At 47.5% G+C, this 18263-nt stretch overlaps 1 protein-coding gene across 1 annotated transcript in view; it reads right to left on the bottom strand.

The window, feature by feature from the left end:
* The window catches only part of CACNA1S (calcium voltage-gated channel subunit alpha1 S), a 47992-nt gene extending 30217 nt beyond the window's left edge, over positions 1–17775 (bottom strand). The window contains exons 1-8 of the mRNA XM_085320288.1: positions 17615–17775; positions 11858–11963; positions 4509–4648; positions 3852–3985; positions 3088–3240; positions 2607–2812; positions 1763–1866; positions 500–648 (exon numbers count right to left, since the gene is read on the bottom strand). Coding sequence (XP_085176414.1) covers positions 500–648; positions 1763–1866; positions 2607–2812; positions 3088–3240; positions 3852–3985; positions 4509–4648; positions 11858–11963; positions 17615–17775 — 1153 coding nt within the window. The remainder of the gene's footprint in view (positions 1–499; positions 649–1762; positions 1867–2606; positions 2813–3087; positions 3241–3851; positions 3986–4508; positions 4649–11857; positions 11964–17614) is intronic.
* Positions 17776–18263: the final 488 nt, after the last annotated feature.

Here is an 18263-nt window from a genome sequence, read left to right as displayed (position 1 = left end):
GCACTTGACTAAATGGCTGTTTTTTTCATCTCCTGCCCTGAACCACATCTAATCTTTCAAAATTGACAATGTCCGAAAACTCATGTATCTTTTAACATGTGAGCTAGTAACCCCACACGCTGCCCCTACACACACAAGTGCACACACACATCGCTTCTCATGACCATTTCAAGCATATTTTGCAAAAGAAAGATGACCTAGGCCATGTTAGCAGGGTGCTGTCACTTTCTGCAAATATTAAATAGGGTAGAGGTAGAGGTTTTGCACAAGGGCCAAAATATCTGCTAGTTTGGATCAGATTCAATAAAGTGATTCAGGAAAGGAAAAAAGAGGAAGAAAACTGTTCTGTAGAAGTCAAAGCATTTTGTTCCATAGGTTTTCAAATGAAACCAGTCTCTATAACTTCTGCATGGCTCCCCACCTTGCTGTTCCTCCAGGATGCCCAGTGTTAGGAACCCAACCTCCATGCCAAGAATCTTTGCCCAGGTAGAGCTGGTACCTTCTCCCCTGGCCCGGTCGCTGTCCATGACTTCAGCATGGGTGATCCAGTCCATGTAGCCCTTCAGATCCTCCTCCAGTTGCTGCTTCTCCCGCAGCTTCTGAAATGTGCCCCGTGACTTGGCCTTCTCACGTTCTTTGGTGAACTCACTGGGACAAGGCAGGTAATAGAATGAGACTTAGGAGGAGACAGCATGGAGGCTGTAGCCTGGGTCACATGTCACAGCTCTGTCCCAGAGCCAATGAGCGCAGGCCAGTCCTTGTAGAAAGAGGAAAGCTTGAAATATCCTACCCTACGAGACTGTTCTACTGACTCTCCTTTCTTTTGGCTCATAATGCAAGAACATGGGAGATCATCATCTCATTGATGCTAGGCAGGGTTTCTTCCCCATCATTGGCTCTTCTTTGGGATTTCCTTGCTGTAAGTGGCTGTGGCTAGACAAACTAATACTAGACGGTGCAGAGGCTGCAGGAGATCTCTAGTCTTGCTGAATGCCAGACCAAGTAGGGTCCCACCCATCTGGAGGGGTAAAAAGCTAGCCCAAGCTCTCAATGTGGGAAAGGTGAGCTCATCACATGGCAAGTGATCAGGACACCTCTCTCATGGCAACAGGGAGAAGGTAGGTCTGCCAAGCTGAGTGACGCACCATGTGCATAACAGCTTTAACTGTGTTATCATGCGAATTAGCAGTAATTGGGTAATTTAGCATGTAAGTGTTAGGATCATTGTAATCAGATTGATGATAACTGATTGTTGTATTTCAATTAGACTGCTGAAACATTAATTAGAATAGTAAAAATTCTTTTAGATCCCTTGCACACATGTCAAAAGTGTGTTCTTAGGTTGTTGAAAAACATGTGGGCTCATGAAAACAGGTAATATCACAGGCACTCAGTAAGAGAGAATGAGTGTCTTGTGGCACATGCTCATAGGGTAAGGGCTGCTGGTTGAGCTCTTTGCTCAGCTCCTTTTACCTCTAGTGCTTGCAGACTGCAGTACAAACACATAATGTCTGTGTTTGCTGACATCTACAGAGAGATTTCTTTGTTGAGTGTTCAACTAAAGTCTTAGACAGCTCCAGGCCATGGCAGCTGATACAACAGGTAACTCAAGGGTAAATGTTTCTAAATATGCAAGAGAAAGGGAAATGGGAAAGRAAATAGAACAGAAACTTTTCTAGGCTTTTTTTCTTGTATAGTTAAAACCAACTAAGACTCTGCTCATTCATCTTCTGGCAAAGAGAAAGGACAGGACAGCACTTACCCACTGAGCACCCCCAGCACCAGGTTGAGAACAAAGAAGGAACCAAGCAGGATAAGGCTGACAAAGTAGATCCAGGGCCATTCATTTCCAATAGCATCGTTTACCTCACAAGGAGAAAAGCAGATGAAGCATCCTGAAGGGGAGGTACTGTCTACCCTATGTCTCTCACCTGGCTGCCTCTCAACAGCCTGTGGGAGCTTTGCTCTCTGAAAGGAGGGTTTGGGCTGTTAGTATATTAACCTGCCTCTCTGAGCCCTGGATCTTCACCATGCTGTGCCTAGCATTAGGGGAGATAAACCCAAGCACTTGGGGAGCACACTTCAGGCCTAACTTCRTCAAGATATTCTCCCAAGCACAGCAAGACACAGCCCTGAAGAAGCATCCACCAGTCAGCCATGTCTGGGCCCAATCCACACCCCTTCCCTATAGCCTCACTGACTTAACAACAATATCAGTAGAGCACTAGGCTTCTGTAAAAGCACCAGACACCCTGGAGTTCAAACTACCTGCCCCTGCTCCTATGAATGAAAGGTTCCCCTGAACCAGGGCATACCCTGACAGGTCAGAGGCAAAGGTGGAAGCATCCTTTGAGCATACTTCTGCCTGTCTGGAGAGTGAGGGAAGCTCAGGCCACGCCTACACAGCAGAGATGTAGATGCACCTGGTGTGATGTAATGGAGATTGCAATATGAGGCTTCGTGGGCATAGGATGTCTTTCAATGAGGGAGAGACCTTAGCCCTGCTAAGGGGTCCTGAGTACTGGGAGGAATTGCCCCTTGTGAGGCAGGACAAGGAGTCACCAGTGTACTGAGCTGGGTACCATGCCCAGGCTGCTGGAGCCTACCCAGTAGAGAACTTCAGTCCAGCCCTCCATGGTGATGCACTGGTAGACAGTCAGCATGGCAAAGCCGAAGTTATCAAAGTGAGTAATGCCATYGTTGGGCCCTGGCCAGCCACTTCGACATTCAGTGCCATTGATGGTACAATGACGCCCATGGCCAGAGCTGGTGCATGGGGCTGGCTTCTCTGGCTCCACTGTGGCAATCACATCTGAGGAGGAAAAGCTGTTATGTAAGCAGCAGGCTAGGATAAGGAGATCAGGTCCTAGCACCTCACAACCTCCAGGTTAAGGTTTCCAAAATGGGCCTCATTCGCCACCTTATTATATCATGTACTGCCACCAGAACTGTGCCCTCCAGCAAATAACCTTCCTCCCTGCCATACTCCCATGCCTGATGCTGGTAGGGCTAGACCACAGGCTCTGTGGTCTCCAGAGCAGCTGCATACAAACACCTCTGTCCTGCTGCTGCCTGCTGCAGCCCCACCTGTCCCAGTGTAGTAGCAGGTCTTGTGCATCTTGCCCTTGAAGAGCTCTTGCCCAACAATGGCGTAGATGATGATCATGAAGAGGACCAACAGGGCAATGTGCAGCAGGGGTACCATGGCCTTGATGATGGAGTTCAGGACGACCTGAAGGCCTACACCAGAGAGAAGGGAGAGGAGGTCAACCTCTTCCAAACAACCTTGTGTGTGTCTTGGGAATGCCTTGAACATTTCTACTGACCTTTCCAGACCTGCAGACCTTCCCAAAATACCCCTTGTCAAAAGGAGAGAGAGGGGTAACACCAAAACCTGGCACAGGTGAGGTGGGACTGAAAGCCCTGGAGCATGAAATTTGAGCAGCTGGGAGACCCCAGCAGATCCAGTTGCCAGACATTATTGGAGGGTGGTGCATACCCCTCCATTTGTTCTGTTCCTCTCTTCCTCCCTGTGTTCACATGAGTTGTGGGAGAAGGAGATTAATGTCCGGGGAAACTAGAATGAGATTCTGGTCCCCTTTCCACTGTCTGCCAAAAGGTGCTGACACTGAGCCCTGGGTGGAGCTATGTGTGCTGTTACCTGCAAAGCCTTCATATTGACAACCAAAAGCTGTAGGCTTGAGTGAGAATTTGCAGCTCTTCTGCACCCAAATTCTGGTCAGGCATGGCCCAACACCAGTGTGAAACCTGTCCCGCAGCCCACCATCCCAGTCAGGGACAGGRGTTCATATCCACCCACCAGCCCTTCACCCTGGGTGAACAGTACCCACTTGGCACTCCAGACACCAGGCGTAGGGGTCTCAGCACACGAAATGCTCGCAGGGCCTTCACGTCGAARCCACCTTTCCCACCTGAAGTCCCTCCTTGCTTGGCATTGATCTGCTCCAGGGTCATAGTGAAAAGCCTAAAAGAGGGCAGAGGAGGAGGTGAAGAACAGAAAAGAAGGGCGTGAGGATGGAGACTAAGAAAACTGTGCTATGGAGTCAGAGCTCCACAGTCAAGTTGAGGCTAACACGCAGAATGACTCTTGGCTAAGCTCAGTTCATTAGTGCACCCACTGCTGGGCACTCATCTGCTGGGATCTGATCTGCTCTGCCAGACAACTAGGAGCCCTCCCATCTCCCTGGTGCCATGCGGACCCACTCCATGTGTGCCAAACCCCAAAGGACCCCATGCCATCCACATTCTCCAGGGCAAGGAGATCTGAGAGGCATGAAGGAGCCAGACAAAAAGAAATAGGAGTTACAGAGGAGCCCAGGAAGAGAGRGTAGGGTAAGAAAAAAGGGCCACATGGGAGAAGGGCATAAATCGACTCTAGAAGCTGCCCCAAACCCCACTATGATCACTAGAAAAAATCATCTAACTGATGGGATATGGATGAGGCCTGGGGCAAGCTGAATATTGGCAGCTTCCCCTGCTCACATTACCCCAGGGACACGATGGAGAAGTCAAGCACATTCCAGCCATTTCGGAGGTAGGCGTCTGTATGGAAAAGAAACCCATAGGCAATTATCTTGAGCATCGCCTCAATGGCAAAGAAGATCAGGAAGGCGATTTCAATCTTCTCCTGGGGATTGCAAAGAGAAGTAGGAGAGGACACACTGTTAGTGCAGACTACAACCACCTTTGTATCACCACTCAGCACAACTGCACTTGGTGGGTCTCTCGATCTGCCCCCATTACCAATGCTGTGATCTTCCATGCATACTAAGCAGCGCCTTGGCTGCCCCAAGCAAAGTGGGATGGGACACTGAGCCGCTATATGTTACTCTCTGGCCTGCAGTATGTTTCCTTGTATTCCTTCAACATCAAGCAGCCAGGAATAGGCTCCTGGGCTAAATATACAAGTTCTTACAAAACACATCAGCAGATCCACCATTTCCTAACCCAGTGTCCAAAGGTGCCTTGTCCAGGGCAATGCACATCTCCAAATTCCTTTCCCCTACCCTACCCTCCCATTCCTGCATGGCCTTCCTCACACTGCTTGCACTGCTACCCTCTCCTCATCTTCTTTGTCTGAGGGCAGGGCTTGCTGGGTCTTTCCTGGAGACACTGTGCAGTCCCCAAGAGGTGAGATGGCCACATTGTGGCTTCCCTTGGGCCCTACACTTCCAGGGAAGTGAGGTCCTGGGTTTGAAACGTGCTATCTAATGCCACAAATCTACATGGCAGACATGCTTGTCAGAGTGAGCTGCTAGAGAGAAACTGGCCTAGCAAATGTCTCATCAACTCTGCAGAGAGTCTGAATGGCAGATCAGTTGAACAGTGTTAAATTTTTTTTTCTCCTTGCCTGATGGGTAAATCCTTCCCAAACAGACTCCCCACACCAATATGCCCCTCACCACCCCTGCAGGCACCAAAGGATGGGGCATGACCTATCTCTCCTTGGGAGAAAAAGAGAGACCCAAGGCTCTGCAGGGCAGAGCCCCTGTGACTGCTCCCACACTGTGGCCAGCGCCCAACTGCATGGGCTCAGCACAGCTGTTGGCAGCCACAAGGCCAAAAATAACTTGCCTTTATGCGGGTATAGTTATCTGTGCCCATTTGGCTCTGTCTGTCASTCTGATCACTGCCCTTGCTGCTGATGGCCATTTCCAGACCGGGATTAAAATGCCTTTGAAGCAGACAGATGGATGAGGGTATTTTTATTTTTGGCCTTCCATAGCCCGTCTCCTCCATCTGCACCCCAGGGATTAGCAATTGCTGAAGGACAGGAGGCATCCCTACTTGGGCTCTGCAGGGAATTATACATAGAAAGGCAAAAATGTCTCTGGGACCAAACCTACATGTAGTTCTCCATTGGGGAAGGCCTGCAGTGCTCAGCCTAGTGAAAGCACACAATATACTATATACTGTATACTCCCAGAGTCTGCCTGGCTTGTCAAACCTAAAATGCTGTCCATTTGAGAAACTAGGGCAAGGGAACAGGCAGGAACATTGCTTGCTCAATTGCCATGTCCAAAAGCAGTGAATATGCCAAGTGTCATTGTATCACTGTCATCACCAGTGCCATTTCCTTACTGGATCTGAGGACAAGAGACTGATCAGAGACCTATGATTACTGCAATTACTGGTGCTACCAGGGCTGGGTCATCAATGTTTTAGCTGAGGCAACTCAACAGAGCTTGCCTCCCCTACTTCGGAAGGTTGGATCCTACCAGCATGAGTGCTGCTCTTCTGATCCCTCCGAACCATCCCCAGCCTCCTGCCCTCTTTTAAGCCCTTGATTTCCACTCCTACACCTGCAACATCAACATCTCCATGTTCTTGCAGTCTCTTTACCACAGTTGTGCCTCACTCTCCTTTCCTCTCACATCCTTAACCATCCTCACCTCCACTATCCTGTGCTGCCTTTGCTGGCTGGTTGAATGGTAAACCTTACTACAGCTGGGTCAGTTATGTGCATTATGCATGTGCGGACTATATGTGCCAGGACATACAGGCAGGTAGCTTTTCCCACCATAAAGGTGTTCTCCAGGGGCTCACAGCAACCATGCTTTACAAAATACAGAGTAGCTTTGTGTCTTCCTCCTCTTCCCCTGAATGTAGCTGTGATAAGCCCAGTAGAATTGAAATGGAGAAGRGGATAGGACAGCTAATAAACAGATGGGCACACAGTTACAGCAATCTCATATGCTCCCTTTACTTTGGAAACCAAGATAAAAATAATGGAGGACACTGAGAACAGAGGAAGCCTCATGCAAAAGCAGTGAGAAATCCCAGTATCGAGCAAGGGAAGGTCATAGCGGAAGGCCAGGCAAGCCTTGGAAGCTGCCACAAGGTATGTCCAGGGAGAGACCTTGGGAGAAACATTTCCAAATAGCTCCTGAAATGCTGCTTCTCATAACAGTCTTTGTCAGAGCATGGGGAGCACTTGGGAGCGAGAGATGTGCAGGAAAGCATTTGGAAGAGTTTTCTGAATGATTTGCATTTTTTTGAGCAAGGGGGCTGGACTAGATGATCTCCAGAAGTCTCTTCCAACTTCAACTGTTCTGTGATTCTGTGATTTTCCTGTTCTCTTCCCCCATCCCCAGATCCTCCTCTCCCTGTCCCCCCAAAAGTGACAGGGCTTGACAAATCCTAGGGTTGAAGAGACAGGATCCAGAAAAGTAACAAATCTCTCCAGCAGCTCTATGTGAGTGGAGATGCTACAGCAGGCCATTCTCCATTACAGTTCCCTCATTTACTCTCATGGAACTTCTTATTACTCCATATCCCTTCCCTTTCACTCCAGTTGCTCCATTATCTGACCAGATGTCTTTGGGACACCTTGGTGGCATTCGTGGGGCCATCCTTGGTCTTGATGCCCTAAGCCTACTTGGTTTCCGTAGACTCTGCTGGGTGCTACCACTTGGGCAAATATAACCAGGAACAGGAAGACTATTTGGAGCCAGTACAGACAAGGGCTCAGCTGACACATCAGATCTGGGGAAAGCAGAGACCATGGTGAACACTGGGCAAAGAGCCCAGCTATAGCCACAGAAATCCATAGGAGCTGCAGCTAATCCCTCTCCCACCAAGCTGGAAGCAGATCGTCAGCAAGGTCCCCACAGACCATAACTTTACTGTGGCACTGGAGACCATGGGCATCCTGCTTGATAGAATGAGATTTAGAAGTTATTGTATTTTAAATGGCATTCAGATTGAATGGTCATCACTTGTCTGCCAAACTGGAGGGCAAGGGCTGTGCACCAGCACTGAGTGAGCAGCAGAAATCATAGCCAGGATAGGTGCAAAGGGGAAGTGAAATCTTCTGGCCAGCTAAGTCTGCAGGGGAAGGATTTTGAAAAGAAGCAGTTTTGTGATGGTAAGGTTGTATATGATCAAGCTCCCTGGGTGGTCAAGCATGCAGTAAGAGCAGAGGGGTCTGCATCATTTCCTCCCCAAAACTCTGGGCTCAGCCATCAAGGCTGCTAGGACTGGCAAATCACAAGCTGGACAGGATGCCAGCCCCTTAACAACCACATCCCACGGTGAAGGAGAGAAGTGATGCACATGCAGCTTCCTCTTTATGTGCATCCCTTGGGCTTCTGGCTAAAGACTAAAAGCAGTTCCTGAAATTTCACGCACTGAGGCTATGAACAGAGACGCGCAAGTGCATGGTCTATTCTCACAGCTGTTACAGTACTCCAAGAATTCAAAGGTGAGCACAAACTCTAGGGAAGATGCTGGTAACCAGGACCTTCCTGCAGCAAGTGACCTATGCTAGTCCCAGGATATAGACACTTGGATAGCAGGTACTTGTTCTCAAAAACAGGCACTGCATTGAGGATCACTGCTTAAGCATTGCTCAAGTCATCTTCCTAAACTTTGCTGATTTCCATGCTACTGGAGGTGACCTGGGGTATCTGAAACACCCTTGGAGCTGGCAGATGTTACACAGGACCCATGCCCTTTCAGAGGAGCAACTGAAGGCCAGGGACACCTTGGACAGGATTAGATGCCCATATTTATATGACTTAATTGTGCCTTGAGCTGTACTCAGGCTTCACAGACTTAAAACACAGGGGTACCCATGGTTGAGACACAACTCAATCCCAAAATGGAGGGATTTTTTGAAACATATTCGTCTATACTAAACATTAGTTCTACCTAAACAAAGAAACATTATGAGTGTTACYAGCAGAGTGCCTTCTGCACAGCTTAAATTCCAGTTCTGCCCTGTTTACCAGGCACTAAGCTCTATTTGATATGCTTACATAGCACACAGGATTCAGCTCAGCTACTTTTAGCTGCTCTGTTGTGGAGGGCTCTATCTGAGCAGTCACCTTTGAGTACCATTAGTTGGGAGAAATAGGTACTTTAAGTGTCTGAAGTGTGTCAAGCAACAATCAACATAATCTCATGATGACACCAACTGCCCTCTCTTACCCCACTCTAAATTTGCCTTTATTTTTCTGATGACTATGTAAAGAGTCAAACCACCTCCTCACATGCAGACATCTGTATTTTCTTGGAGGAATCCCCCAGAAYAACCTGCCCTGCTAAACACATATTTCTGAACTTGGTTCACACAGGTCTCCTAGAGCAAGGTTACTAATGGAAGATAAATAATTTGATTTGGAGCTCACTGACAATTTTGAAAATTCAAGTCAAAGTGAAAATGAATGTTTTAAAATTCTGATTGAGTGGAAAAGTCAAAAATATTTCATCAGAGTTGAGGAAAAGATTTTGATTTTAATAGAATAAAAGAAATAGACTTTGAAAAAACAGCATTACAAAAAATGCTCTGTATTAGAGGAAATCCAGAAAAGATTAAAAATGAAATATATTGAAATTAAACAACTGTATTTCTTTCAGGATATGGGGAAATGGATTCAGAGAACATTTATGGGTCATCGAATGTACATTTTTCATCCTCTAAAATGAGTTTTGGTTCACAAAGCTTGCATGAGAGTCTAATTCTGCACCTACTGCAAATTCTGTCTGCAACTCCTTCTCAGGTGGTCCTGAAAAGACAGAGACACGATTATGACTGCTCTTGAGCTTGGAAAATCTCCATGGGCAATACAGGACAAGCATCCTCACTGCTCTGACTCAGTTTTCCCCTTATGCTTTTAGCCTCATCACCTATTTCAAGGGCAAGTTTGGAGGACAGGGCCAGTTTCATGTGGACATAGAGTTTAGTAAAGTGATCTCATCTCTTATGGAATCACTAGCAAATTCTACAGTATGAGGAGTAATAATCACCAGCTCCTTTCAAGTTTTCTTTTTTCCTTGGAGAAGAGGGAATATCCTGGTCTTCAGAGAAACCAATCCTCTCCTGGGAGGATCAGGTAACAAAGAGGGGTAATTAAAAAAGTGACAGGGAAAGACTAAACATATTGCAGCACGTCTCTCCACTTCAGGAAGAAAAGCCTCCAATGGGTCTTTGTTCCATTATCTCCACGTGTTGAGCATAGCCCTTACCCAAGATAATGAGAGTCCAGCTCAGCTCTTAGATGGTCTTGTTCATATGAAGTCATCAGAATACGAAGAAAAAGGGATATGCTAAGCAAGGCTGACAGAACTGAGCACTGGGTCTGCAAGTTTCCTGATACAATGAGCTGTTGGCATAGCAACAGGCTGAAAAATCCTGAAGTAGAATGTAATATAAATAACATAATATACAATAAATATAAATAATTCAAATTTCATTTATAGATGAAATAACCCAATACATGCCTGCCTGTCTCCCATTAGTGGAAAAAGCTGTCAGCTCTTCTTGGACACTGTTAATCTAGCATTCCTACCTTGGAGCACTGTGAGACAGGTTGCTGGCAGGCCATCTCCTCTGTCATGCAACACTGCCACAACATGCTGCTGGGTTTTCTCTGCCTCTGTCCTTGCAGGCCTCCTGATTTCAGTCAAACCACATCCCAGCAGGGAGCCCCCATCTCTGCTATTCTCCCCCCCCCCCAGCTTTCCATGCTTGATGTATCCCTGTTTTGCTTGGCTTCTCTTATCTTTTGGCTGAGACAACTGCACCTTTCAAATCCTGATATGCCCCTAAGGCCAAGGAAGCAAAACAAATCCAGTGTCTTAAGCTTAACTCTGTCCTGATCTTGCCAGGTCTCAGACAAGCTGCTCAAACTGTGTGCTGTGTGGCTGAACAAAGACCCCAGGAATTTTCTCTGTGTAGGTATGTTTCATTATCCTCCTCTGTGGATCTGTTTTGATTTTGTTCTTAAAAGAAACAATAATACATTGGTAACAGTGGCCTCTTTTTCCTCTTATTCTAAGGAAATAAGAAGTAAGCACTATTTTAATGCCACTGAAAGTCTGTTGAGAGGGAAAGAGCCAAAAGTAGCTAAAGGAATTTAAAAAATGCTCAGATGAAAACCTTACTTTGTGTTTTATATTTCAAATGCTTTAACTGCGTTAATATTCTCACTACAGAGTCTCTAAGGAACAGGCAAAAATGAGAGGTGTTTTTTAAGTAACAACATGCCAGTAATACTTGCATACATCCCCCTCCACAACACCGAGATGTCCTAAGATCAGCAAGAACATTTTACTAAAAAAAAGATGCATTTGGATATTTTGATTCACTACCCAACCTTAGACACTCAATGGAAGTCAATGTGGATTGAACCGCAAAAGAGATCTGAAGAGCAGAAAGCAGTAGTGAACCAAAAATGATGCAAACTCTTGATCTGAATCATACCAAAACATTCCAAGCAAATGGAGTGTCTGGAATAAACTGGAATAATTGACTGCAGTAGAGTGACCTCTCTGCTTAACAGGGTCTCCAGCATCCCCCCACCTTTAAAAGAATGTCCCAAAATTAAAAGACAGTTTTGAAATGAAACATCAGAAAGTTTTGTGCCAGATATGCTGAAACAAAACATTTCAGCTTCTTGGGAACAGGATGTTCCCTTTTGGAAGTGTCATGATAAAAATTTGAGTGGATTTGTTCTTTCTTTCAGTATTAATTCTTCCTCCCTCTGTATTTCACACACATCTGCTGGCTTTGGTCTCAACCTGGGGGTGGTTTTAGTCTCTCTAAAAACTCATTTTCAGTGTTTTCCCCATTACTATGGACACCCTGTCTCTCTCTGACTTTGCAGCATCTCTTGCTGGACCTAAAAGGCCCCATTTCACCCTTCAGGGAAGCATAAGCATTTGGTACAGCAAATTCCACCATCACAGGTATTACCACCATGTACCTATGAGGAATAGGGAATTATTGTGCTATTAATCTGCAGTTTTACTTCTCAGTGTCAAGACAATAGATTTAAGTGATGAGGCAAAACTTTTCAGAGCTGCTATGATTGAGGAAAGGGCTGTGCCTTACCAGGCTGGAGTTTGCAACATTGGTGTCATCCTCAGGCATGGGCAGGTAGATGGCCAGGGCCACACAGTTGGCAAAGATGGTCAGAAGGATGATGATCTCAAAAGGTCTGACAGCAAGTATTAAGGAACAGAGACACCAGCAAGGAACTGAAAAGCAAATACACCCTATGCCCCTGTCCTGACTTGTCTAAGAACATGTGGGGAAACTCCACAGGCTGTAGAGAAACCTTCCACTGGGGCAGAAAATCAGAGAAAAGAGTCAGGCTTCATGCTCTGCACATCCACACTTGTTCCCCTTCCATGGATCCCTTGGGATGGAGGGGATTTGGTAATGATGGACCAGGATGAGATACAGGGCTTGGATATTTGAGACACAGCTGCTGGAGAAAGGCAGCGTTGACATGGGATATATGAGGAGGGGAAACAAATTAAAAGGTTGTCTTTGAGGAATAATCAGGGTATAGGAAAGCTGGCAGTCTCCCTCTCGTCATCCTTTGATAGGTTGTCTGGAAGGTTCAGGATCTTCTTCCAAAATGTAAGCACTTAGCCAAAGCATYACCCTTTGCAGTGTGCTAGTTCTTGGTCTCTCTTCATTCAATAGCACTGGGGGGACACTGCTGAGAGGCAGATTTCAGGTGGGCTATGTCACTCCAGCTAGGAAGTACCTAATGGAAAGACAGCTCCTTCTCCTCTAGCAGAATATCCAGCTGCCATCCTGTGGCCTGGAGTGGCTCAGTGTAGGCAGCACCATGGGCTGAGAATAAATAGGGCAGTTATCCTGAGCTTTGTCCCCTCTTTGAAGGGGGGGTAATGTATTGTCTGGGCCCTGTGGCATCTCAAAACAAATGGTCTGACCAGCTGTTCCCTCTGCAGGCCCTATAACAGGCACTTGGTCACAGCTGGGTTTTTCCTGCTTTCACTACTTCGCTGGGCCACTGAAATTTCAAGGTCAAACTCTAGCTACCATGTTCCTGAACCACTGGCAGAGCTCAAACTTTGGCCCCAGAAACCTGTTCAGGGAAGGGCTCTCACATCAGGAATCCCAAGTCTCTGTTCCTCAAATCCAGTGAGTGCAGCAGACATGTGATTGAACAGCTATCACCTTTTGCTCTCTCTTATTACCTGACTCTGCATAATTTAGTCCTCGCTCAAAGATCCAAAGAGATCAGGACAAGCATAGCATACTTGCCAACTGTGAGAAGAACTGGTTAGAAAGAATAAGCAGTGCTCAGGACTGTTCAGAGTCCTTGACCCAAAGTATTTTGGAGTACTTTGACCACTAGAAACACTCGCATACATATGCAATGTTCTTCTATCCTTAGTGACTGATAAACCCATGGAGCTGGTCACGTCCAGGCCTTGTTCAGAACTGAAATGCTTCTGGGTCCTAGGCTTGTGTTCTGTTCAATGCACCTTGCAGCTGTGCTTGTACCTGAAAGCAAAGGGGTCTTTGTCACTCATCTAGTGGCCTTGTCCTACCAGAAGACTTCATACTCACTAGAGCATGGGGCAAAAAAGGTATACCAAATATTTTCCACCATAATGCTCATCTCAAAGCTTCCTGACAAATAATGTTTCCTATAATGAGTAAATCTTAGTTCTCTTTAACTCACTTGTCTTGTCTGCATCCATCAGTACCACTGAAAACCACTGAAACCAGAAGCACATGGAGGAAATGTCCAAGTGTCCACTGGGCGAGACCTGCCCAGAGCATAAATCAACAAATAGCAATTAGCATATCCAGTAAACTAGCATCTCTCCCCTGCAGCCCCTTCTCCTCACCAGTGACCTATCAGACAACATTAAGAGCAAGAAGTTAGACCACAGCCAGTGCTTCCCCAACAAACTGTTTTGAGAGCTTTCTCATCCTCATCTCTGTCTGTAACTACCAACCTGCCTGTTTCATCTCTATTGCCTGCAAATTGATAAATCTCACCCACTGGGTACAGATGCTCCAGTAGCACAAGATGAGATTTCTCAGCATTTCCACCTCACTCTCGGCAAAGCCTCTGAAGGAACTCAGCTCCCAGGAACACCCTCTGTGGGAACATCTAAAACTCAGCCATCCAGAATGATTCTGCTACAACCTCAGCATAGCCCTCAAAATTCAGTACCCCAAAGGGGGTCCCACAGCCATATTGACACCTTCCCATACCTTGGCTAATAAAGTAACTACCTCAGTTTTCCAGCTAATCATGCTGAGGCCAACCTTGGGCTGCCCTGGCTATACTACTATCTAACCCATCATGATGGGGTGAGGGGCATTAAGGAGTATTCTCTTCATTTCCATTTCAGCCTGCTAAGTTGACTGAGTGCTGCCAGTTGAGTCCTTCTGTGCTGGTCAGTCAGGTTATTCTGCCTTTTCTGGACTCTTCTGGCCAACAAATTGTTGATACTTTAAAAACCATACTCAGCTGGAAAAGCTGCCTCCTTCTGTGCTCCAGGTAACACAGCACAGACCACGGGCTAGAAGCTCCCCTGCCTGCTCTGACAGGGTGAGATGAGCAGTCCACCTTGCAAGCACTCATTCCAGTTTCCACGTAGTTGCAGTGATGCAGGTGTGTAGGAAGGAAGTGGTGAAAGCAATAGAAAGAGGAGCAGAAATCATGGACCAATAGCCACTAAACTGCAAAAGTAAAAGAATCTTTGCTTGTTCCTCTGCTCTAGTGAAAACAGCCACATACATATTTCCTCCTGCTCCTTGAAGGGAGAATTATCTTGCAATTGGAGGTGAAGCCAGGACTCAGTGCTTTCCTGGTAACAGTGTGTTACCTGCAAGTCCCACATTGCCTGACAGTGTTCATGAGTCTGGCACTGTCAACAGATAGATATGCAGTGGGACAATTCAGCTAACCAACAGTCATGTACTGCCACTGGAGTAAGAGGTCTCTCTMCCTCTTGTCACTGGTATCTCCAGAGACTCAAAACCTTCCTCACCCCCTTGACTTGAAAAATCCCAATTCTGCTCCCTGGCAGCCTCCTGCGATGTGGCATCCAAGGGAACAAAGTGTAGCTTCACAACAGGTATTAGGCACTCAGTACCTTGTTCATGGTCCCCAGACTGCTCACCCATCTGCCTTAAAGTCCTTCTGGTTACAAAATGACATGGAATACCAGCACTCTCCATTTGCCTGGAAAAGACTGTCCCAACTCTGTGCCTCTGCATTGTGCCTCTGACAGTGTAGATGCTATGCAGTAGAGATGGGGTCAAGGAACAGAGATATGTAACAGCATCCTGAACCCATTCACCAGGTATCCCCATAGAGAATAATCACACTAATCTCCACCTGKCAATCGGTCTTGCCTTGAAGTCCGTAACAACCCACAGGAGCTGGAACAACCCCATCACGCCTTGCAAACCCTGATTGCTGAGTGAAGGGAGACAGGTGCACTGGTATATAAATACAGCCAGGCACAAGAGTGGTGCCAGTGAAACCCAATGCCTAGAATCACTCATCTCCCACAAGTCAGGACCATCTGCACCTCTGATCTTCCTGATGAGACATCTACCTCTTTCCTCCATGCCCCTTGCACAGTCCCCAGTATGGGAAAGGCTCCTGTCAGTGTGCTATGCAGTTGCTCTGACATATGTTGGCCCATTAGTAAGAGGGTGTCTGAGCATGCTGGAAGATATATACACTATTTTCAGCTCTACCCTGACACTAGAGTCTATGGTCAAGTTCTTTCATAGAATCATAGAATGGGTAAGGTTGGAAGGGACCTCTGGAGATCATCTAGTCCAACCTAGGAGGGTCACCAGGGTCACCTCAGCAGGGTCACCTAGAGCACGTTAGACAGGGTTGCATCCAGGTGGGCCTTGAGTATCTCCAGAGAAGGAGATGCCACAACCTCTCTGGGCAACCTGTTCCAGGGCTCTGTCACTCTCACAGGGAAGAAATTCCCCGTCACGTTCAGGCGGAGCTTCCTGTGTTTCAGTTTGCGCCCATTGCGTCTTCTCCTGTTGCATGGGACAACTGAAAAGAGTTTGTCCCCATCCCCTTGACACCCTCCCTTCAGGTACTTAAACACATTGATAAGATCCCCCCTCAGTCTTCTCTTCCCCAGGCTAAACAGGCCCAGCTCTTGCAGCTGTTCCTCTGAGCGCAGGTGCTCCAGCCCTCTGATCATCTTTGTAGCCCTATGTTGGCTCTCTCCAGTAGCTCCATCTCCTATGCCCATGTAAGATGAAGACACAGCTCTGGGAAGGAAGCACTTGCAGAACATCCCATTCCTCATCTGGAGAGAAGCAGAAATGGCAAATTCCCCAATTTTGGCTCTGCTCCCTCTACTCAAAGGTCAGAGAGTCTGTTTGTGCCAGGTAGGAAGAAGAAGGCTCAGACTCAATGCTCACCAAAGCACTGCCAGGTGGTATGAGCATGCTGTGAGTGTCTGCAAATGGGCAATACAGACTTTGATCAGGATGGCATTGCTGGTGGTGCTGGGGCATGGCTTTGGTGCCCCTGTAGCATCACATATAATAACACAATGTAGGCAGTGTTTCCAACCAGCAAGACCTGGCTCTTCAGCCCCCAGATACAGGATGGAGGCTTGGTCTGGTGGGGCAGGATTGCCCAAGCTACCCTGGAGAGGAGAGAACCCCAGACTGGGAGAACACCAAGAAACATTCAGCAACTGAAATGAGAAAAATTGGGGTGGGAAGACTGGATTTGCTGGAAATGCCCAAGTCCTTTCACTTTCAGTTGAGCCCAAATGTTTTGTTGAAACCAAGTGAAATGTTTCCTTTCCCATTAAGGCAAAAATGTCCTCTTCCCTTCCACAAAATACAAGTCCTATTTTAAACAAACAATGGCCTAAAATTATTCTTGATGGGTGACAGAAACATGACATTTTGGCACTTCAAAGCTAAAACACCCCAGTCAAAGAAAGGCCACCTAAAGAATAACCACCCCAAATCCATTCATAAGTTAAACCAGAGGCACACAGAGATACTGCTTCACCCATTAAAGCCTTCACTTGAGTCAAAAGTGGTGAGGAGTAAACAGATAACGAGATTGAGATGGTAATGGTGTTGGCAGGGATTTGGAGGATGCTGGCTAGCTGCCCATGGCAATAGCAGGCAGCAGCTGCAGGAGCAGGCAAGCAGTGACACATATACACATACCCATCCCAAGCAGTTCTCTGTGCTTTCCCTGCCTACCTGCCTAACTCCTTACCCCCTCTTCCCTTAGGCTGGCCTGTCCTCCAAGCTGCATCCTAAGCACCTGTTCCTCCACCCTGGCCTTCTTCTGCCTAGCCCCATCCCTGCCCTGGGATAGGCCCTGCATCCCCTCCTCTGGCACCACTCTCCCCTCCTGACAGACCGTCTCCTATTTCTCCCCAGCATGGCTCCTACCAGCCACAGTCAACAGAAAACATGTATATGCCCACATCCCTCACCACCCGGGCTGTCCCCTTCTGTCCCCACAATACTTTGCTGAGGATCCCCCTGACCTGGTCTGCTCCACCTTGTCTTTCCTACTAGCCTTTTTGTGCCTCCAGATTGCACAGCCATCACTTTTGCCAGTGCACCCCGCTGCGGCTGCCTGAGCCCTTCCTTACCTTTCCTTGCTCCTTCACAGGCCCAATAAGACAGCCAGCACAAACAGCCCCACCACAGCATAAACAAAGCCAGTGTGCTGAGGACTTGCCTGTTTAGCAACCCCAAGGGGTCCTGCTCCAGCAAGCACTCTTCCTTAGCACCCATGCTCACAGGCATGCACACACAGGTGCTTCCAAGCCCACTCAGCCCAAAGGATACTTCCACTCCACGATGCTGATGCATGCCTTCCGCAGTGGATTTTGCAGCGTTAAGCAGAACAGAGCCCTGGCTGGCCGGGGGGCTGCTGGTGGCACTGGCTTCTTGGACTTCTCCTTCTGTTGCCTCTTCTTCACATCATCTTGGGGAGAAGCAAGCTCCATGGTCTTTCTCCCCTAGCTGCCTCTTCCTGCCCCACAGCCAAGCCCCCTTTCCCCAGATCTTGGCCAGCCAGAGCCTCTCTGGATCTTCCCTCCTGCTAAGCCTGTCCTCTCTGTGCACTGGAGGAGGTGGTGAGAGAGTGGGGGCTGGAGACTGCATTTGCATGCACAAATGCACAAAGTATGAGTTTAAAATTAGACACTAGCCTGACTCCCGGGTGCTGTCACAGTTCCCGAGGCAGCAAAAAGACTCCAGCAGCTGTTGCTTCTTTACCCAGCTTATCCTGAGGCGGGTGAGTGCTTCACATGCCATTGAGCCAGGCCGGGGGCGGGGATGGGCCACTCAGAGTCAGGTGCACACTCTCCAAAGCAAAATTGCCCTCACCTTGGGTCACCTATTTCCCCATCTCCCTTGGCCTTCCATGTCCAAGTGGGGAGGCTGGCTGGCTGGTGGAATACATGGGCCCCATTTGCTGAATTGCATTTCTAGA

Source organism: Rhea americana, unplaced genomic scaffold, assembly GCF_003343005.1.
Source record: "Rhea americana isolate MKP2758 unplaced genomic scaffold, rheAme1 scaffold_626, whole genome shotgun sequence".
Lineage (NCBI taxonomy): Eukaryota > Metazoa > Chordata > Aves > Rheiformes > Rheidae > Rhea > Rhea americana.
This window is presented reverse-complemented; position numbering and strand designations above follow the sequence as displayed.